This window comes from Ochlerotatus camptorhynchus, unplaced genomic scaffold, assembly GCF_037179485.1.
Source record: "Ochlerotatus camptorhynchus isolate MF236.1 unplaced genomic scaffold, CSIRO-AGI_Acam_v1.1 ptg000574l, whole genome shotgun sequence".
Taxonomy (NCBI): Eukaryota; Metazoa; Arthropoda; class Insecta; order Diptera; family Culicidae; genus Ochlerotatus; species Ochlerotatus camptorhynchus.
In genome coordinates, this window is record NW_027041055.1 from 488,380 (window position 1) to 512,478 (window position 24,099).

Sequence of the window (24,099 nt, forward strand, 5' to 3'; positions counted from 1 at the left end):
ATCTCCACAGCTAAAAGACGTTCTCCAGCAGATTCAAAGTTCCAGCTGGATTCAAATGTGGTGGTGCATTTATTTTCGAAAATCCTTCTAAACGCATTACCACCGAAAAGTTCTTTCAAATCACGAAACGTTATATCATACAGGAAACGGATTCAAACTTCAATGGAGCGATTTCATCTAACCGAAATTCGACCCATTATCCTCTATTGAATAGAGATGAATGTTCCAAAAGTGTACACTGCCATTTTTGGGTAATCATGCACCAAGATTTGAGCGTATGCAAGCCCTGCAGGGACGCATCCACGTATCCATAAACCAGAATAAAAAAAAATAAGAAAAAGAAGATAATGTTACAACGATATTCACCTCGTATCATGTTGCCGGCCAGATCACCTGGTCTAGAATTTTCCGTGCACCCATCAGCAGCTCTCCGGCTGAATGACTGATGCATGGCTGCTGGCGAACCCCGATCACTTTGGCCGCCGTGAGCCCGGCTCACTGGCGAGTAGCGATAATTGTCATATTCGCCGCCGCCGCCGCCGCTGCTGGCCGATGCCAGGCGATTGTTGAATATCGTTGTAACATGTTGCAGATAATGGCCACCTTGGAAACAGCGTAAAGAAATGAAATGGTCCGTTTTAAAGTTTGGTATAATTTGTGTATGAATGTATAAAAACTAAATGTTTGTTTTTTTCTGGAGTTATTACTAAGTTGGCACTAGAGGAAGATTTGCCAGTATTTCAATGAAAATTATTGTCGCAAGCAATGCTGCTAATTCTCAAATTCTATTGAAAATATTAGACGACACTGAGAACAGTAACGATTCACTGTCAAAATGATCTAATTGGAATGGATGATTTCGATCTGTTCCGTGCATTGATGAAAACATGGATCATCTTCATTTGACAAACGCTCAGTTCACTCTCAAAGTTCGACCACGCTATCGACTCGATACAAGCCATTTTTTAGGTGCGCTTTGTTCAATGCCAGCATATCGGTCGCTTTTATCGTCGTCGCCGCCTGGCGTTTGTGAAGCTAACAATACGATCATAATCAGCTTTCCAATTGGAAGTGCGAAAGTCAGCATGGCTGAAATTTTTAATTTCGTGAAAGCCTGGATGTGAATTCCACTCAGATAGAAACAACTTACCAGACTGCTGAGGAGAAAGCATTTTTTATAAAGTTCAAGTATGAAGAGTTGATATTGTAAGCATTGACGTTTAACTCGGAAGATTTTATTGTCCATGTGAGTGGAAAGGCAGTGGAGGTATGCATGTTCTATGCAGGGGATTTCGTGCAATATTTGCGTGTGTACGATTTTTTACCGGAGGTTTCAACATGTACACAGGAGTTCAAGGTGTATAAAAGGACGCAGCATGTACTCAATCGAAAGAGGAATATATTTTATGAAGGGATCAAAACATGTGCTTCTTATACATGATGAAGGTGTCCCTGATGAATTCCTACCCCAAGCAAAAGGTCTGGAAGTATCCAGAAAAGCAACAACGAGAAGAAGAAAAGCAACTACGGATCAAAGAACAGAGCGATAGCAGTACGTACGCTGGTGTAGTGACAGAAGATGCATCGTTGGACAGCAGCAATAAGGAAATAGAGTAAACGATTGAGGTGCTTGAAGCAGTGGCGGCCGAGAAGAGGATTGGCAAGTATCTACAGTCCGAACAAATAAAAAAAATGTATGGACGATTGTCTACGTAGTCCAAGTAGCACAATTCTGTCTCAATAAGTTGCAGCAACTTGTTTATTACTGAAATAAGTCGTATACAAGTTTCCAAGACATATTTATAACAAGGGTGCTACTAGAGAGGGGGTTGGGGGAGGATCTGAATCCTCTCAAAAAAGGTCAACATAATTTATAAACAGCCTCTAATAACATTGATAATTTAAAAAAAAAATGACACAACTTCAAAGAAAAATACCACAACTTCAAACTATATGAATAACTTTAAACTAAAGTGCCCAAATATAAATATTTTGCTATTTTCAACTACCAACTGGAGCAGGTTTTTGAACATAAATTATACGTTTAACGATCTGAAATTCAATTAATTAAAGCTGAAATTAACACGTGCATGTAAATTTATATCGACATTAAATCGATTTCAATTGAACTTTAGACTTCAATGTAAAACACACACATGCATGTAAAATTCAATGTAAATGAATGTATTAGTAAATACTTACTGTTTGGACTGTATTTTCAACTAAGGCCAGAAAATTCATCAATGTGCCACATTTAAATTTACAAAGTATGTTCTGTATGGTTTTTGAATCTTTAACTTAATCATCCACCACTTCTAGTGCAACTGCATACAAACTTTTGCAAAGAAAATGGATTTATAAATTGAAATTCGTCACAGTTTTGAACAAAATTCAAGAGCTTATAATGAAATACATACAAAATTTCTAACAAATTTAATAACATTTGCAAAAGCAATTTTGGTACTTTAAATGGTTTATCAAAGTCTTTTTCCAAAATTTTGAAACTTTCATAAAATTTTTAATTGCTTGGTTGCCGACAATAGTCAGCCACACTCACCTGAAAAGTTTGGAGCGTTGTAAACAAAGAAACACGTTATATGTGTGCGTGATGCTAAGGAAATGCTAATAGAAGCGCGAACGCTACCTAGATTGACGAGAATACTAAAAACACAATTAAAAGTTTTAGTCTGTAATATGAGGAGGTTTGTTATATCGAAATCAACAAAAAATCTGGGTTTTTCATTATAGCAGGGCTGGTAGCAGGTCACTATTTTCAAGTCGGTCACTAAAAAGTCACTTTTGTCATCAAAAAGTCACTAAAGTCACTATTCCTTAAAATTTAGTTTTTTACGACCAATGATTTGACTTTAAAAGCTCAGAGTAAAGTCTGACAAGACGAGTTGCGAACATATGGAAACGTTTACTGTTCCCGAAATCTAATATTTTATGTATTTTTATGTTGAAATTGTCATAGACCTATCATAAATTTTCAGAGATTTCTTAAAAAGCTCTAGACCCAATATTCTGGTTGTTTTACATTGAGATCTTGAAAGTCATCCAAGCCTACACTGCAACAAAAAGTTACCTAAAATTCTCCTGAATAGGCACGTACATCTTTTCAGGTGAATATTTCGTGTTTTGGGGGAGAGATTACATTTGAGTGATTCACATAGAAATCAATTGATTTTCACGAAAATTTGATCGGACTCTCCGATAATCTTCAAATTGGCATCACTTAAAAGTTACGGGAATCAGCAAGTAGATGTTACTGGATTTTGTAGTAATGATAAAGTGAATTGGTGATAGACTGTAAATATATATTTCGATTTATTTGAGTCATTAAATGATTGCATTCTAGAAAATTTAAATTTACTCATATTCTGCAATTTTATTTTTTATTTATAAATGAGTGTTAATTTTTAAAAATTATAAAACATACGCAAGCACGTGTGAAGCATGGGAATTCCAACTCGTTCAACAACGACGAATGCGCACTTTCTTCCATCGTCATTTTTGAATTACGAATACGACGAGAAAATGTTCATACCATGAAATCACGAAAAACTTCAGTGAATTTCACTTAACCTTCACCAGCATGACATGTGGACTGGACCAGTGAATCCAGTGGAATTCATTATCATGTCATTGAAGTCCTATTTTGAAGAGGTTACCAGAATTTTCTAGTAAAAATTACCTTTCTTGTTGGTTCAATGTATAATGTCTAAAAATGATCTAGGAAAATTTTCAAGCTCTCAACATTTGTTCAAAGGCCAGAAAATTGAATGATCTTTGACCCTCGATAGCTTTAATATCCGTCCAAACATCGAGAAAAAAAATCATGTCACAGATCTTTGAGTTCCTTTTTAAGTCCATTAAATGGTATTGTATTTTTTCCATACTAATATTTCGGTAATACAAAAACAAGAATTCCAGGTCCAGGTCTTAGAATTAAAAAAAAAATCTAAATTGTATTCCTAAATCTCTAATTTTTCACGATCGGGATTTTAAGTCCTAGACGCATTCAATTGTGTTCTTATGTCCGTGATCATTCCATCTGGGAAAATTTTCCTCATGCCATAATAATGATTTTTTTTTAACTGCGATCTAGAAAAGTTGTCCCAGAGTTATGATTCTTTTCTACGTGTTACAGAAGATTCTATTCTTGGGAGGAATGGAGCAAAGTAAAAAGACGACCAGTTCGTTATAGCGATTACAAAGAAGAGAAGGATCTTTCATTAATATACTCATGGCTAACTTAGATCTAAGTACATTTAATTCTAGACGGCAGTTCTTCATGTTACTAAATGCATCGCTTCAAAAAATTGCTTTCTAAAATCGGCACTTTGAATATTTTTCTCTGTGCCTCTATTTCACGATCTATTAATAACAAATTCGTGATCTGCAGAGTTAAGAAAAGGAGGTTAGAATTGGAACGTGCTCTTGCTTATTCAATTCATATTTATGTTTCGATAACAAATTTATGTGATCCTTAAATCATTTGTTTTATTTAAAAAAAAAAGTACGAAAAATACCGTAATATCGGATGATTGGAACCCTATCTTTCCGATCAATAAAAGTCACTATTGGTCACTTTATTTCTGTTTAAAAGTCACTATTTGGTCACTATTTTCGTAATTTTAGTCACTAAAGTCACTACTTTTACATCACATACCCACTACCAGCCCTGTTATAGGCATTAACATTAAATCAAATCAAAATCAAAATCATGAGCCAAAAAGTTGCTCATTGATCAACTTTTGGGACGATCTAGTTTATAATTCTGTTTCATTAAAGTCGGAGTTGGTACTTTTTTTAAAGTTCGGACTCCGACTCTTAATGCTAGAAAATGCGTCCGACTCCGATTTCACGATTCCGATTTCGGCTTCTATGAAATTCTAGGAATATCTCTAAAATCCTGAACTTCTGACAGAAGGGAGTAGCCGTAACGAAAAATCTTTTCAGAAAACTTCGACTGAGACTCTGTAAATTTTAAAGATCTTAAACGAGCTTTTGAGAGATTTTACAAACTTTGAACAGTTTTAAATAGCATCAAAGAGTTGGTTGGAAATGCTATCTAACATGAAGCTTTAGTGTGATAATTTATTAGCTAGAGAATGGTCTTTAGAAGAGGGTAGTAGGTAGATAGTTCCGTTAGAGTACAGCAGTATGAAAATTGAATAGAAGTTAAAAATGAGCGAAGGGCCATTAATGCGACAGTACAAAGTCAAACGCACACCTTTTGCCTAACCCTTACAATGTACGCGGAGATTTGAAGTATGTCTTCAAATCTACAGGCAAAAAGTGTGCGTCTGCCTTTGCTCATTACTGTCTGCGACGTTTCATCACTACCTAAAGCCCCACGTTGCCGAAAGCATTTCCAGTCGATGGTGTGTTATAATGCAATTCTTCTTTGCCCAACTATTTTGTTGCTGATGTGGATTGAAAGCATCAGAGAGTTTTCGCAGTTCTGACAGTTTCTGAAGTGCCCTGAAATTTCCTTACCATTAATTTTGTTTCCAAAGCTTATCTATGGTTTATTGAACGTTTAAAATACTTTCTACACGTCTCTGAACTGCACTGAACTGAAGTTTCATAATTATATTTAACGTTTCGAACGCTTCTGTGCTTTCGCAAACTTTTGTTACTGCCTCCAAACTTTTTCATAGTTCTTTAAATGTACACAAAGTTCCCTTTGTGCGACTCTAAAATTGCCTTGAGCTTCACTGAGCGCATTTTGGACGTCTCAGATGAGTTTTTTCTTAGGTTCTTCGACACTTCTTTGAAGCTTTCCAAAATTTCTGAGTCTTTCGGTGTAGCTAATGGGGAGAGGGGGTGCTAAGGGAGCAGGCCCGAGATCATTCCGGTGGGACCTGACCCCTAGGCACTTTCACTAGCTATGCCAATGTATTTGAATGGTTTCCTAAATTGCATTGACTGATTCAGAACTACTTTGAATTTGGTTGAAATTCTCTGAAATTCTAGGAAGTCCTTCTGATAAGAGGGAGTAGCCATAACGAAGAAGCATTTCAGCAAACTTTGACCGAGACTCAGTAAACTTCGTAAGCGTGCATTTGAGGGGTTTTACAAACTTTGAACAGTTTGGATAGCATCAGAGAGTTTTCGCAAACTTCAAGGCTGTTGAGGTGAACTTGAAGGGATACCAGAGAGCTTAAGAGGTGTACAGGTGAGAAGTTTCCGAAATTTGAGGGGGTTTCAGCTACAACCGAAACGACTTGAAAGCATTGGGGACATTTGAACGATTATTATCACGATTTCGTATGTTTATTTAAATTCTGGGAAAACTTCAAAAATGTTCAAAATTTGTGTGTGTTTTTATATCTTAAGTTGTAATAAGATTGTTTAGCTTGCGCTGTCAATCTTTTGCATAAAATTCAAACGAACATTTTCCTTTTGGCCGGTATGAAAAGTGTGATCTTTGAAAACATTACGACGACAAATTCCTTGATCCTTCCGGGCGTTTTGCAAGCCGCGAAGTGATTTTTTGGTTCACATGAGAAGAGTGGGTTGAACCGAGGGGGGCGACACATCTAAATCTCAAGTTTAGATGGTCAACAAATCTCACACTAGTGAATCAATCTTCGAACAATCTTCTTTCATTTGTCGCATCTACTTGCATCGCTCATCATTTTTTTGCAGGAAATCTTCAGAATCGTCATCAATCTTCTTTCTATCTACAGCAAAACACAATCTTTTTTGCATCGTAGATAGAGTCGTCCCCCTCGGGTTGAACTACAGTTAGTGCTGATTGGCAAACGCGGTAAGAAGAAAACAGAAGAGAACGAAGATCCGTGTACGGCGTTCGTTGCGAGCTGTGCTGTGTGATGAATACGAAGCGTCTGGCGGAGGACAACAGACAGCAGTTAAAGGGCTGCTGAAGAACATCGTGGAATACACGGCGAATGAGAACGACCCAAATTTGAGTTTAGTTCACTCATAATCGCCAAAAGTGCAGGAACTCAGTGATGAGTAAATTTGTCTCATGGTTTCCTGTGGAAAACCTAAAAAATCTGCCGGAAAATGGGGAAATTGACGAAAATTTTATTAAGTCTCGGAGTAGTACCAATAGACAGAGTAAATCCAATCTTTACTTTTCTCAAATTCGGGTATTTTTCCCTGGAAAATCCTGGAAAAGCCTGAGAAAACATGAGGCAAATTTACTCATCGCTGAGTTCCTGCACTTTATGTGATTTATGAGTTGACTAAACTCAAATTTGGGTTGTTCTCATTCGCCGTGTAGAGAAGTCCGGAAAAGTTGGTCGGGTACGGGTTTTGAAAATTTGATAGATTGGGTTCGGGTCGGGTACGGGTTCTTGAAAATGTTATGAGTCGGGTACGGGTCGGGTTCGGGTATTACCATTTCTATACCCAACCATCTCTAGGGTACATACACATATCGCCAACAAAACGCACGAATATTGTGATTTAAAAGTTTTTCTGATGTATGGGAATATAGGAAACTCTGGCCAAAACTGGTGCACATACTCTACTTTAAAAACTTTGCAAGCATCAGAATCTTACTGAAACTTCTTAAGGACAGAATTATAATTTGTTTATCAAACATCACACATTGAACATATCAAAAATATTCTAAGCATAATATACAGTAAGAACCCGATTTTGTTAGCCCCTCCATGTATCAGACTTTTATCTCACAATATTATCACATAACAGTAATTCCCAATCATTATAATTCATCTTCAAGATGGATGTTAAAGGTATATTTTGGTGCAATAAGACCACCCCGAAAGTGCATGGGTTTCTTAGAACATTAAAAATATGTTCAAAAAGCGGGTTAACCATCGGGTCATTAATGTAGCACAAATTTTATTCAGTCTCAGAGAATGTTATCATTAAATGGTGGAACGGTCATAAATTCGTCAATCATGATTAAGTGCACACTGATTATGTTATTGTATAAATTATCAAACTTTATTTCCTTTTGAAGTGCAATTACTACAAAATACAGGAAATTATCTGATTAGGCTTCCGATTTTCCACATGCGAACTATCGGGCTTTACGTGTCACATCTTCCGTGGATATTATTAACAGGTTTTTACTTAAATAATGTTAAAAATAAATATATTTTTAAAACATTTTGAAGAATCTTTAATGAATATAAATATTCATAATGTTGTGCATTGCATATTTCCCATCACAGATCACAGATTTGAAAACAAAAATCAACCAATAAAGAAAATTATCCATGGTTCATGGAATTTGATTCGAATTCCTAAGGAACTCATTCCAAGGCAGTTGTGGGAAGAACGTGAGAAAAACCTCAAGTGAAATCTGCTTTCAAGTTAGTTTTAAGCAACCCCAGATTCCATGTGAAAACTAAGTAGAATACCAACGTATTTTTGAGAAGAATTCCTTGAAAGGATTCAAAGATACTGTATCGAAAAATCATAGGAATTACCAAAGTTAATTTCTAAGGAATTCTGGGAAATTTTGGAAGTGAGTTCTGAGGGTTATTGCACGATAATTCTAGAGAGATCTTCAAAGCAATTCAAAGGAGTAATCTGTGGGAATTCTGATGATAATTTCAAGTAGAAAAATAGTCCAAAGCATAATTCTATAGGCATCTTCTGAGAATACTTAGGGGTATGCTGAAAGAAGGATTACAATCAAATCTGATCACATCTGCAGAAGAATTTCATAGGAATTCCAAGAGAGTTTTGACTTGACTGTCATACAAATTTTGAGGACGAATCTAAAAAAAGTGAATTTTTAGGAGAAAATCAACGAAAATTCTGAAATTAATTCCAATAGATTTCTTAGGAGTATTCCAGAGGACATCTAAGAAAAATGTTTAGGATATGCCAAGAGAATTAAATTTCGAATTCTGAGGATAGTTTTGTGTGGAAAATTTCAATGGAATTCCGAGGAGTGTTCTAAGGATATTCCGGTGATAATTTTTAGAAAATTCAAAAGAGAGTTCTAAGGAAATTATGAGGAGCATTTCAAAGAATTAATGAGAATTCTGAGCAGAACTAAAATGGAATTCCTATGGTAATTCCATGGGAATTTCAGAAGAATACTAAGTGAAGGCTGAAAAGAACACCAACTGTTTTTTTTTCAGGAGTATTTTTCATGAAATTGCTATGTAATGCACTGCAAGAATGATTAATAATATAAAGAACGTTGCTGAGTGAATTCAGTGAATGTTATACTGAAGATTTTAAGTGTATCATCAAGCAAAATATAAGAGGATTCAATTTTTTCATAAAAACATTCGAGATCCGTGCCACAGAAAAAAATCACAATTAAAAGTTTGTGAAAAAAATGGAAAATTGTATAATTCTGAATTTAGAAAAATCTTCGAGAATCAGAGAGGTTTATTTAAGACTATGCCCCGTAACGTGGGTAGATCACCTTTTCGTGGTACGTTACGGGATGTAAGATCTACCACCGATTCCTAGTCCTGACTCTAGGGGTAAGACAACTGTACTTAGAGTTAATATATTTGCAGTGAGTAAATTTGAGTTACTCAATATTTACTCAAAAAAAAACAAAGTAGTCTAATATTTGTCATCAAATAATATTCAAACAATCCCCGTCTGACAGAGTGTTTTGATTTCAAGATTTAGTTTTCATTCATTAAAAGATCCAAGTTAGATGGCTCTTGTCCAAGCCAAGGGATGTTTAGGTCTCGTTTGTTTTCTAGGATGGATGGCTAAAGTGTCATGTCTTTGAAGTTTTTGGTGATGTGGTGGTGTCAGTGTTTCCATATCCCAGCCATTTATAATTATCCGGGACTCTTCCCGGAAATCGGGAAATATTGTCGGTAGTTATTTATTAAAACTTGAACTTCGTCAGGATTTCTCCCGGAAGATTTTTCTGACAATTTCTGGAAGTTTCTTCCAACTTCCCCTTGAAGATTTCCACCAGCTTCTTTGGAAGGATTCTTATGATTTCTCTGGGAGGTTTCGTCTGACTTTGCACAAAAGTTTCTTCCAACATCTCCTGGAAGTTTTTTTTTTTTAAACTTGCCCTGGAAGAATCTTCCACCTTTTTCCGCAAATTTCGTCCATTGTTCAACGGAAATTTCATCATCTTTTCATTCCAACAGTATCAGATGACAATCAGAAGTCCTAGATTACAATAAGAAGTCCTACCGCTGGAAAAGGAAACTATTTCACATTTCATCCGGACTTCCCACTTTTCTGAATTATTCTGAAAGTTGCATGCGGCTGCCTAAATTTGCATGGAAGTCTCTTCTAACTTCGCCCGGGAGTTTCTCACAGATTGTGTCAGAAGCGCCTACCGGTTGCATTGGAAAAATTCTTCGTCAGGAAGCTTTCCTGACTTCGCACTAAAGATTCATCAAACTTTTTCCGGAAATTTCTATCAATAACCCCAAAAGTTGTGTGGTCATTTTTAATATAACATATGTTTAACATGGTTTTCGTACAAAAAAACTGCTTCTAGGGAAGTCAAACTAGTTTTCTGGGAATCGGAAAATTATAATTCTGGTAAATTGCCCGGGAAGGAAACACTAGATGGTGTGATTTCAAGACTGAGGAAGTAAGAATTTGGCCAAATGTTTTCAGAAGATTAATTTAGCTCATGAAAATTAAAACTCAATCTCACAGAATCTGTCGAAGACGTTTCATATTTTGTTGCACTACATGCCTGAAATGAGGAAACTCATAATTAATAATTATTATTATTAACTACGGTCTTTCGTGATAAGTAACATTTTATTTACCAGCATTCATTAAGGAAGAGGGGTTTAAATCTCTGAGAATATTTAGCTAAAAAATGTCAGAGTTAGGGTCAACTCTCTCCAGAAGCGTTCGTTGTTTTCCCTGATACTCCTGCAAAAAGACATCAATAGACACGAGTTGAAAAAGGTTGAACAGGAACAGGTTGAATTTTCATCGTCTGGTGTTGTTGTGTTGATCGATATTTAACACAAAAGGAGCATTGTTGAATGCAGTCTTTCATTTAATTGTTCATCCTGGGTCCAAATAGGTTCGTTCTGGCTAACTTCATAGTTGATTCTATTCTGAAACTTATATAAAGCTTGTCAATGAGCGATAGTCGAAAGGATGTAGGAACCATCACGTACTATTTTGTAATACTGGGATTGTCCAGAATCTACCTTTGGATTGACTGGGGATTATATGGAATCCCCCCTGGACAGTCATGAATCCCCCTCAATATTGAGTGAAATTCTTCCTGTGATTGTCCGGAATCCTCCCTGGGATAGTTCATATTCATTCTTTGGATTTTCCGAAGTTACCTTTGATATTGTTGGGAAACCGAACTGGGATTGTCTGACATTCCCCCTAGGCTTGTTCGGAATATCTACTGAGACTGTCAAAAATCTCCTTTGCGATTGACTGGAACCCTCCTAGAGATTGTACAAAATCCCCCTGTAATAGAACGTCATCGGCGTGGCAGTAAAGCAATACAGCTCTGACTGTTCCGTAAGGTCACCATAAAAATCTGCCATTGATTTTGAGGGGACAGCTTGTAGTTCCTTTCATACACGTGCAATTGCCTTTTCATTGCTGAAAGATCTTCCTAGTAAAGCATTGCAAGCGCACCGTTTAAAATGTTGTTGCTTTGCTTTGCTTGACAGTATTGGTTACTATGTGTATTTTATGTCGAGCAACGCGAGTTACTCAGAGTTACTCAAAATTAACTCCGATTTTACTCATGATCAAACGCTGTCTTGCCCCAAGTCCTGACTACTTCAAACTAGGGGAACAGGATTTTTCAGTAATCCAAGGAACACATCTTAGTCCTTGTTACTTTTTATGCCTTGTTGATAGTGACAAGACTCGGCTTTGTCTACCGAGGATGATCTTGAAACCAGGCAAAAAATGAGTTAGTTGTCTTCATCTATGTGATTCCTAATCTTCTATTCGTTGTTCCCTAGTTTGAAGTGGTTAAGACTAGGGTTCTGATGCATGGTCATTATCGGTGTCATACCTTAATTTTGTTACTAAGGAATCCAATTTTGACTGACAAACGGGCGCGCCTTTGAAGGGTGTTTCAACACTCCGAAGGGTATAAATAGCGGGACCTTTCAATTAGAGTCGGATCCTTGCGATAAATGCCAGAGTGGCAACTGTAAAACAAAATCGAATACTTCATCATTTCTCAATAGTGATGGAGTAATGCGACACTAAACTAATGACACGGGATATACTACAATAGATCAATTTACTGGTCGCAGTAGTGTTAGGTCCCGAACAGGGGAAAAAAAGACTAAATATTCCGGACATGGAGAAATTTACAAGATTAGGGAGCATAAAATGTTTTCAATTTCCAAAACTAGTAAAAAGATTGAAATGTCGAACTTTGAAATGTGTTCAATAACTTGATCATGAAATTAATTAAATATCTTAAACTTCATTCTTTTAATTCTGGAATTCTGGAACTTCAAAAATTTTCAATACCTTGGACAAAGGATGTAAGAAATTCACATTTACATTTAATGTACATGCCATTTGCTTCCGAGTGGATAAACTCCGATTAGCGGAGTTGGTCCGATAATGCGACTGTCAAATCCATGCAAATTAATGTTACCAACCTAACAATGGGGTCTCCCTTACCTCAGTCGGTAAAGACGCAACTACAAAGCAAGACCATGCTGGAACACATAGGAGTTTTTCGGTTTGGAACATTTCTCGACTTCCCTGGGCATAGAGTATGATTGTAATTGCCACACAGTTATACTTAGGCAAAAATGATACAGGTATCGAAAGCTCTTAATTAAAAACTGTGGAAATGCATCTAGAACACTAAGTTGAGAGCTTGCAATAAGCTAATATGCGATAAGCAATAAGCTTGAAATCCGAAGCATAAAATAGAAGAAGAAGAACCTAACAATGTAAAAACAATCCCCATAAGAGACCGGATTATCGAGTCGTCGATTAGCGAGGGCCGGATTATCGGGGTGATACTGTAGTACATTAGGAGTGAGTATTGGTTAATTGGTATTTTGAAACGGGTGTACGCAAAACCAAATCACTATTGTGGAACCACAACTGAAGCACTTACCCAGCCTAATATCGAACCTTATTAAAATAGCATTGCTCAAAACAGCAAGTGAATTCATCTTGATACAAGTAGGTATCTCAACACAAAACAATCGGAGCAGACAATTTACCTGTAAATTTCAGGGTATCAATTTCGGACTCTTAACCGATGGGCGGCCGGATTCAAGACTTACATTTTCCTGCAAAGAAAATGCAATCGATCGGAAAGAAACTGATTAGCATTTTTCTTTTCCCAAAAGCAATGTCAAAAGAGGTAGGAAATTAGGTAGGAATAGCAAACGTGTGAGTGGAGAAAATTAGCCAGAACCGTTCCCGAAAATCCTCCGGAAAGCGTGCTCCCGTTCTGAAAGCTTCACACGCCCAGAAGCTAGTGCGGCATCTTTGGTCTTAAATTGATCCATCAAATGTGCTAACTGACTCTTCCCTCCGGCACCTGCCTCCACCGTGATGGAATGAAATAAATCCATTAACGCGTTCCTGCGAGAACCCTTTTCACACTGTTCCGGGGTTCGGCTCATCTAACGCTAAACACCGGTGGCGGCGGTGGCTTGTTGGACAATCGGAATACCTATTCAAATAAACCATGCCGTATGACGCGAGCTGGTCAGCGCTGTTTATCCTTTTGCCATGGTTGTTTATGTGACGATAACTTTCCAATAAGGCTGTTCGACAATCCTTGGAATCCACCTGAGCTGGTTCCTGTTCGAAAGTCGTTCGAATTAAGGTCACTTTCCTAAACTGCTACCAAGCAGTTTCCTAACGGAACGAAGCAATCGCTCTAACGAGCTCACGAAAACAATGCGATTAAATTTGTTTCCATCGTTCCGTTTCTTCATTTTTATTTTACAATCGATCACTCTTTTGTGCACCCTCTCCGCAGTCCGAAACTCGGCAACCGAAAAGCCCGTCTGTCGTAAATATCAAAAGCCATAAAAGTTTGAATCGCATAAATTAACCAACTCACGTTTCGAAAAGCCTTCTTGGCTTTACGCACACATAAAAGGAAGAGCGAAAAAAAACTTCAATATCATGAATAAATTTTGAGCAACAACGGCAGCTTGGAACAATGCGATTGGTTCACAGCCAACTTGGCCAGAAACTCGGGAGAATGGCATCCGTCACCAGGGCAACGAATCGTAGCAACCGCGGCGTCGACTGAAAACACATAAAAATTTCAAACCCCTCAAGAAATGACGAAGAAGGCCCATCAAAAGAAGAAACCAAAAGAAGCTTATATTTTAAAAAAGGAGTGGGAATCGAAACGAAACGAAACGTTGACGTATCATGCGAAGTCGCACTAACCGAACTGAGAAACTTCATGCACCACACGGAAGCAACTAGAATGAAACCCGTGTGTCAACTCACAACAACGGCATGCGAACCAAATTGGCCAAAAACACGTGAAGTGAGGTTATGTCACATACCACCGGGTTCGATGGGGGTGAAATCTTGTAGCGATGGCGCCGAGCAGATGTTGATCAGGCCTACGTGGAAAAACGGGGATTGTTAATTGGCTGTGGGACATTTAATATGTATCGAAAAATTTAAACGGAAACTACGCGTCATGCAGAACAAAACTGGGTAATTTGGAGCAAGAATTCAGTACATACATACGACAACAAGCATTATGGGTAATCCCAGCCAGACACGCGGCATATTTCCATTTTTTTAACGAGCGCACGCGTCACTGTATGTATAATGGTCGTTAATTTACACCTACCGCGAGATACTAAAATTGCAGTAAAAAGTGATCAAAACAAAGCGCAGCGCAGACCAAAACGAAAGCGAAAACCAAGCACACATAAACACGTCGTTAGTTGACACTGGCAATTAAAACCTATAGATATAATTTGATATAATAAAAAGTCATGCTTCGGAAACGTTTGACTGTGCGAGAATGGATGGCTCCGCGCCAATTGTGGTCGCTTCCCGTTTGCAAATCCGATTTATTTAACAGCTTTAAAACAAAAAGGAAGCGCATTTCAAGCACCATGGCAACGTTGACCCATGCCAGAGTTCTTTTTCCCGCTATCATCGGGAATGGTTGATAAAGCGTTCATTTTATGTTTTTTAAAGCTGTTTCTTGAGAAAACGTGTAGCCATAGCGACCAGCACTGCTGCAGTGGACCGTTAAAAAAAAACAAAATGGCGGGCGCATGAACGTCAGTCGGTGTTTGTGCAACACTTTCGAAAATAAATCACTCAAGGGAACCGGTTTACGAAAAGTGAAGAAAACAAATCCAATAACATGGCAAAGTTTATGTCCAGAGCTCTTTGAAGCGGAAACGAAAATCCTGTTTTATGTGTGGATGGCTCAAGTGTTTGATGAAAACATAGCACTCGGCAAGGATCACCAGCAAACACTGGGTGGAATGATGTGACGTGTACATAAAAAAACTATAACAAAGAGTTGATTTATGTTGAAAGTTTTTTGTTTTCTGTCGTTGGCGAGTTTTCAGGTTATAGGGTTTCTCCGACAAAGTGGAAAGCGTTTCGTGGTTGGGAGCGTAATCTTCATGCTGCATCAGGATTTGTTGTCATTTTATGGTGATTTTAAAGTGTATCCCGCGACAAGGACTTAGGCTCGGTGATTTGGGGTGAATAATTTCTGTTTGACAGAGATCTTTATGCGCTTTTGGCTATTGAAACCTTTGTAAGTTTTTTTATCTATCTCACTTGAATTCATATTCGTCAAATACAGGTATACCTCGATATAACGTAACTGTCACTTTTGAATTTCATCGTCGATTTCTCGCAAACAACAAATCGATCACACAAATCAACATTACGATTAGATACATAGGAGGTTGTCTCACCTGTCCGATAGTATTGTTACTTTGCGTGATTGAATTGTTGATTGTGAGAAATCGACGATAAAAATGAAAACTGACAGTTACGTTATATCGAGGTATACCTGTAAACGTTTGTGGGCCAGGAAATTATAAAGCAATGTGTATATTCTTTTTTCAATAGAAATTTGAATTAATAATTTTCAACAAATTGAAGCAACTAAATTTGGTCCTATTTGTTCGATGCCTGATTTCAACAAATTGTTGTTCATTAATTAAGCCACTCACGTCACGATTACTTAACGGGAAGCTCAACGCACAAATATTTTTTTTTCGCTGCCGCGATTTGAATTGTCTGAATTTTATTTTATCTAATTCGTTTATTTGGAAAGCTCAATCGCTTTAGCTTTACGGAGCCGATAATTCATTTTTCTTTGTTTGTAACAAAATTCACTTAATTCTATGTCTAGTAGGAGTTGGGCCGAATACTCGTGGCTTACCCGAGGTCAGAGGAATACATTGTCGAAGCATAGGAACAGGGGGTGGGGTATTTTTTCAATTATTGGAAAAAATCTATAAAAAATCTAAGAAAATTAGTTTTTTCAATAGATTGTTGAGAAAGTTCGTTAAATATGTTTATTTTTTATTAAGTCAATTTTACTCAACATATGATCAATAATTTTGAAAATTCGAATGACATGCAGATTTATTTCTTTAAAATTAAGATAAAACCTTGGAAAACTATTCAACGGAGTTTTGATTAAAATCAAAAACCCAAAATTATTCTGAGAATTAGTCCTATGAAATTCAGGATCCTAAGGGATTAGTGAAAAGGACTTCAAAGTGAATGCCTGGGTAATTCTAAGGAGAATAACTGGTTCGAACACTCTGTAGTCTACACCGGAGGATCCCAAATTTTTTGAATGCGTGACCCACCAAAACGATTTACGTACTTTTCGGGGGGATTTTAAACTATATTTTATTAATTATGATTTAAATACAAATGTTTGTATTGAAGCGAGTGTGGATCGACTGATGTACGTTGTTCGAGATCGGGACACTCTCGAGTCCCTTTGAATCTCGAAGGGGGTTACGGCAAGGGTGTGTACTTTCGTGTCTGCTATTCAACATCGCGTTAGAAAGTGTGATCAGAAGAGCTGGGATAGGCACGAGTGACACGATCTTCAGGAAGTCCATCCAGCTTCTTGGCTTCGCCAGCTGGTGGGAGAACCATCCATCGTCCACATTTCAAAAAATGGGCGACTACGATGGACTGGGCACGTCGTAAGAATGCCTCACGACGACCCAGTGAAAATGGTTCTCGAAAGCGCCCCAACTAGAAAAGTGGAGTGGAAACGACTTCTTCGGACAGCAGAGGACAACAAGGCTTTAGCCTGATTGGTAAGGTAAGTCAGCCTCACATGGGTACGAAGTTGTAAGTGGCAGGAGAAATGTTACTACTTCTTCGAATAGATGTGGGCACGCTTTTGCCACACATGAGCGCATTCCTTCGATCGATCAACAATCAGAGTTTCGAGCGACTCAAAACAATCATAATTTCTGTTTTTTTAAAGTAAGAAACTACAAATCCACCTTTCACACAAATCCTTTGATTTTGTCACGAACGTAAAATATATCCATCGTCGTTGATCTTTGAAGATAGGTTCTATTTCTTTCCAAAAAAAAGGCACCAACTATTCACGTAATTCAACAACTCTTGTTAGAACTTTACCTCTCGACAACCATCGAACTTCCGTGTGTAACAGCAGTGAAGTGAAGTTACTATCCATGTCTTCACAGAGCTTCTCGAATAAGTGAAATTGGAGGGGTTTGGTTTTAACAAAGATCACAATTTTTACCCTGGGAGTCAACACGTTTTTTAATCATAGCAGTGAGTTTTGGCCAGCATGCCTCCCGGTGCAAGCTGCAGTGACTCCAAGAAGCGTCTCTGGATGTAGTTTCAAAATTATCGTCACAACTCCACTGTTTCGTACACACTTTGCTAGAGAAAGACAATTAAATGTTACAAACAGTCTGTTCTAACTCAGGTGCACGGTTATTTTAAAGAGTTTTTCATTGATCCGTTTATGAAATGAATTCTTCTTTGGTAGAAGAAGATACACGGAAGGGTTTTCAAATTTGAGAAAAATTTCTAAAATAGAGGCGAAACATACAGAACGTGATATTTTTTCGTGACCCACAGTTTGGGAATCTATGGTCTACACTAATAGTACGTTCAGACTACCGAGTTATAACATGTTATAACGGTTGTCAAATAATTGCAACACAGAAATCACCATCAAGATGGCGCCATAGCATGTTATAACTCTGTAGTCTGAACAAGGCATAAAGCGCTGTCCAAAGCAACCATTGCGTGATGAGTGTGTGAGTGATGACCACGTTTTGCGTTCATTGCTGCAATGGAAGCGCTCTACCCCTCGTTGGCGATACTGCCATACAATGAAACCACTGGTAGCGGATCCCGTTCTGATGGAGGAGGCTTATTGGACAGCGGAAGATAAAGTGTTTATTGTGATGCGAGAAATGCAAGAAGATTTTTCGAAGACTGATTCGCTAGTGTGAGATTTTTCGAGCATCTTAAATTGAGATTTAGATGTGTCACCCCCTGCGGCTTGGGTAAATAGTTTTGAATATAACTATACAAAAGAAAATTAGTGCCTTTGTTTTGAATGGACCTTCAAATGATAGTCCAGGATTAATAAGTAATATGTGCATGGAAGATTGTGAACAGTTGCTGCTGTAAAAGAAGCATATATGAGCAAGAGGAGGTAGACGATTGTCACTTTAATGTCTTGAGACAGAATCCAACGAAGCAGAATTTGATGAGACCATTTTAAGTTTTATGATATCAAGACCAACAATTGGAATGGCCTCAACTCCATTTTGTAAACAAAAATTGCAAGGCCATTTTCTCGCGAACCAAAGGTCGCCAACGCAAACCAACAAAATGAACAATAGGGGAAACTCTCCTCTACCCGATTGTGTGTTAGGTTTGCGAATTTGGAGTCAATTGTTGATCTTGATATACTAGCAAGATTCATAAAACCCTGTTTAAGGCTGTTTTGCCATTGATGCATCCACCAAAACCTTATTAAGACTTGAATTTGTCTAGTTGGCCCATCCTGGAGTAGGTTCTGAAGGGTGTATTCTCGAAGCTCTTCAAGATTGATTTACTACAAAAAGGTTGTATGACGAACGCATTTATAACCTATTTAAGCAACAATAAAAACTTCATTAATATAAGTCTTTTTTTTAGCTATTTCCCAAAGCCGCTTGCTAAATCCACTAGAAAAGCATCGATCAAGTTAGAAAATGATGCAAAATAAATAAAATAAAAACTGATCACATAAAAATCCGTTTGAATTTCCAAAATTATTAAAATAGTTCACATAAAGTGGCCTAAAGATTGTACTCTAAAAAAAAATCCAACGCTTTCTTTTGTATATAACTATTTATTACATGGGTAAAATTGATGAAATTTTGGGTAAAACTAGTTTAGATTGCAATGTGTAAAATCTCGTCACAATATGTCAAGTGGTTATTGAGATGGCTTCCAAGTAAGAAGTTTTTTTTTTTTTAATCTTTATTTTAGAGATTGTTAGCCTTAGGCTAGTTCATCTCTTTAACCAAGCAAGAAGTGCTTCGACAAAAAAATATGGGGGCGGACGTGGAAAATCCAGGCCAGTCCCAAACGTGGATCGCGAAACAGTTTGGAACCGACAATTCGACCATGTTTCGTGTGGTAAAATCGTTCAAGGAAACCCAGACGACCCAGCGGCGAGCTGGCAGCGGAAGAAAAGCAAAGACGACCGACCCCGTGAACGCAAGGAATGATTATTTCAAGCGCATTCCGAACCTTTCAATACGGGACGTGGAAAAGAAGGTCAATTCTTCCGTCTGGTTCGTCCAGCAGACAATAAAGCGGGCCGGACTTAATGTCTTCAAGGTAAGGAAGGCGCCTAATCGAACCGATAAACAGAATACGGTGGCCAAATCCCGTGCCAAGAAGCTGTACCGCGAGTGGTTGGTGCAGCCGAAATGCATCGAAATGGACAACGAGACGTACATTAAAGCGGACACCAAGCAGATGCCCGGCCTGGAGTTTTTCGTCGACAAGTCCCGCCTGGATGTTCCGGAAGAAGAAGGTCGACAAATTTGCCAACAAGTACTTAGTGTGGCAGGCGATCTGTGATTGCGGCAAATTCAGCAAGTCGTACATAATAACCGGCCCCATCAACGGCCAAATATATAAAGAAGGCATTCTTCTCCAGAAGCGCCTGCTGTCCTTCCTCCGGTCCCACGAAGGTGACACTCTGTTTTGGCCGGATCTGGCATCGTGCCATTACGCGAAACCGGTGATGGAGTGGGACGAAGCCAACGATGTTGTTTTTGTACCGAAGGAGGCAAATCCACCAAATTCGCCAAAACTTCGCCCAATAGCAAAATTTTGGCAAGGCAAGCTCCGGAAAACAGGGAAGGTCTTTAAAAAAGACAAGAAAGAGTGGATGAAAGTGTGTAAGAAAGATGTTGCATAGGATCTGATGGGTAGCATTAAGTCCAAGGTGCGGGCATTTGCCTAGGAGAGGAGGTTGGATAAACCAACTTTGCAAAAACATAGCTAATATGTGTCTATTTATTCCCTGAGAGTTTCAAAGATATCCGACTTAAAATGAAGTTTTGGTAATCATTTTCGCCTGTTGCATTTTTTTTTTCGATCACAGTCTTTAGTTTTAGGTCTCATATTAAATCTTTTGTGAAATATACGTGAAAACATTGAAAAAATGAGCCGTTCCTCGGAAAACTAATTATTTTCCATTAAGAAAAAAAAAATACTTCCGATCGATCATTATAATTAGCCGAGATTATTTGTTTACGATTATCGCATTTTAAATGTTTGATCCTTGCTAAATCGACCAAAATAACGTTAAGGAAATATAGATTGAAAATCTATGGAGGCGAACCAGCCCCAGGCTGAAAGCCTCCTTAATAAAGAAAACTTAACTTAACTTAGATTGAAAATCGAAGATTGTAAAAAACAAACTAAATAATTGTAACCAACCCAGGCCTTTTGGAGTGAGAGGCAATCACACTTACTGCTACACCATGGGTACCGCTTTTCTACTTCTGCTTCTTCTTCTCTTTCGAAAAAAAAAGAAACATTTGGAACTCTTTTCAATATTTCCGTGGAATTTCTTCAGAATTCACGAAAAAATTATCCTGGAATTGTTTTGGAATTTCCTTGAAACTCTAGTCACTTAGAATCCTGTTGAAATTGTTCCCGCAAAATTCGATTCCAATGCTAATTCGTATTAGAGACGAATGCCAATTAATTAAACGAATTATCATCAGAAATTTACCCACCATTCTTTCATAATCATTTCCAAAGGTACCTCGAGAAATTCGCGGATAGTATGGAAGATATTTTGCCCCGATTAGTCATCCAAATTCCCTGGCTTTTCCCGGTATTGTTCCGATGATTTAGAATTCCCACCTTTTCCCTGTTACCCGGTTTACTGGTCACTCTGGTTATAAAATGCTTATCTTTTGAAAGATACGCGTATTTCGCCTCTTCTTGAAGACTTTCTCAGTGCCAAGTACTCAAGCATCACTGACATGACATGTAGCCCGTTGACGATTTAAACATTTTGATGTGAGTTTTCAATTTCAAATTCTGCCCATAAATGCATAACAGACAAATCTTTGCTTGATTTCCTATTTTTATGGGACGGTTATGCGGTTATGGCAGGGTAACCAGCGAACCGGAACATTGTAAAAACCAGGAAAAAGCAGGGAATTCGAAGTCACCGGGAAAAACAAAAGAATTTCGATGAAAAATCGGGAAAAAGTATACATCGTCGTCTTTTTGAAAAATTGTTGGTTCTTAACAACATTTCCTAAGGGAAGAAATCGATAAGCGATGTTTTGAAGTGCACAAGTCAGTTTACATACACTGGTAGAGCGAAGTACATAAACAAGAGGAAGAAAATACGAAAATAAGTTGTAAACAAATGTTTCTTTCCAAAGCCATAACAAATATTTAAAAATGAAAAAAAGGTTCATCAATTATTTCTGTCATGTCATGAAGTTATCTTCAGAAAAACAAATAAAAAACTATGCTTTTAGGTACTTTATTATCTTAGATGTTGGTCCTCTTATAATTTTGGACAGTGTGACAAAACAGGGTTTTTCGAAACTTTTGTACACATCGTACAATATTTTTTGAAGTTGTTTCATGATTGTACTAGCTTTAGCATACATGGAAAAGACTATGAGGAAAGTACAACAAATTTTGAATTGTTTTAGCCTACTGCTGCTACTACTGCTGATGCAAATGTAAAGAGCATCTTCAAAAGGATATTAAGAGTTCTAAAACCTTGAACCAATCGCAGCTACAAAGCAAGACCATAGTGGAGGTGGCTGGGTTCAATTCCCGGTCCGGTCTAGGAATTTTTCGGATTGGAAAATTTATCGACTTCCTTGGGCATAGAAGTATGATTGGACTTGCCACACAATTATGCCAATGCAAAAATGGTACAGGCATAGAAAGCTCTCAATTAATAACTGTGGAAGTGCATCTAGAACACTAAGAGCACGCAATAAGCTAATATGCGATACGCAATAAGCTTGAAATGCGAAGAAGAAGAAGAAGAAGAAAACATTGAAATAGTTAAAAATATACTGTAGCGATGCGTAATGTAACTAAATCTAACATGAGACCCTTAAAGAATATGTTTTGGTTTGTTTTTCTTTGTCGAGATTTAATGAAGGACACACATAATAACATTATTTTTTTAATTAAAAATATTTACGGAAGGAACATTTTGTTTTAAACTTAGTTAGCAGTCCTTAGTTAACAAATTAACACAATTCAATAAAAATTTACGCAAATATATTTTGAGAGTGCAATCAAATTCCCTGATGTGGCTAATTTTCATTTTCATTTTGCAGCGTTTGGTGGGGCAATGGGAGCGCAAGTCAATCCAAAGCCGAGGATAAAGGACGGGTAATGGCTGAATAGTCTATGCGGACCACTTGAACGCCATGGGAAAAGGAAGGGATTGAAGAGGCCGGTTATTGGGGGGTTTTGAGGAAATGACACATAGTGATGCTAAATGTAAAGAAACCAAAAATCCATCTCCCACTGATTCATCCTTTCACATATATACCAAATTGATATTTTAAAGCAATAATCAAAATAAACAGACAATACATGAAAAGTCTAGTTGCCAGTTGCTTTAAAGGCTAGTTGCCTCCCTAAGCGGACCCTCCGCATCCTAACTCTTCTGTTAATCCACTTAATGCTACTAGGCTGTCTAAATTTTCTTATTTAAGTTCGTTTGATGATTATGATATCTCTAGTCTAATTTAATAAATAATTGAAATCTCTAATCTACCTACCATGCTTTATTAAGTACCTGAACTTGTGAATGTAATCTAAAATTTAACGTGTTTCAAGTTGTTTTTAACTTTGACCTATATTTAATATTTATTAGTTCGTCCCAGGTGACAGCTTCAAGTGACTAAAATGCTTCACTTTGAAGTTAGTTTCCTAGCTGATTTTTAAATTACATAGGGTATATGCTTCAACTACGCTCACACGTTTCCACTATGTCGCACCACAAAAATACGTATGGTTATGTCACAATAGAAGCACGGCACAGTGGAAATCCCGAGCCATAGTTCAAACACTTATCCCAAATCAAAATGAAGCACATATAAGGTTGCAATACAATGTACAAAAATTACATACATTGTTCCCTGAGTAATACCTCAATGAAAACAACAACGAAAGCTTGTCACGCAAGTAGAAGGAGCACCGTTGGGCACTTTCTGAAATATTTTAATAGTATAATTCCCTTGCAAACCCAAATAAATCTATCTGCGTAAAAATAAATAAAATAAGAGTGATTTGCGGCAAAACCCGCCAGTATCGCACCCAACGTCAGTGCCTATATGTAAGCGTACTACAACGCGGCTTTCAAATAAAGGAGTAACAAGTGTGATACTATCACTCCAGGCTAGAACTTTGGTTCTCTTATGCAATGGTTCATCAGAGAGGGGAAGCTCAGTAATCCTCATCGCATGCTCATGACGCTATTCTGTCACGGCATGAGCCAACGATGCCGGACCTAAACCAACCGTCTCCAACGCTCCACTATGAAGCATAAGATTAGGCCCGCCCACCAACGTCCAGGTTAAAAAACTAGCCAAGGGGAGGGAATCAAATTCCCTGATGTGGCTAATGGACTTTAAT

General features: G+C 37.7%; 1 protein-coding gene across 2 annotated transcripts in view; it reads right to left on the reverse strand.

Annotated features, from left to right (window-relative positions):
- Positions 1-24,099, reverse strand: part of cad (caudal) — a 68,227-nt gene that overhangs the window by 37,871 nt on the left and 6,257 nt on the right. Inside the window, exon 2 of one of the 2 annotated variants that reach the window (XM_065236762.1) lies at positions 367-603. The exons of the other annotated variant lie outside the window; for it this stretch is intronic. Within the exon in view, the coding sequence (XP_065092834.1) occupies positions 367-603 (237 nt within the window). The remainder of the gene's footprint in view (positions 1-366; positions 604-24,099) is intronic. 2 annotated transcript variants of the gene reach the window in all.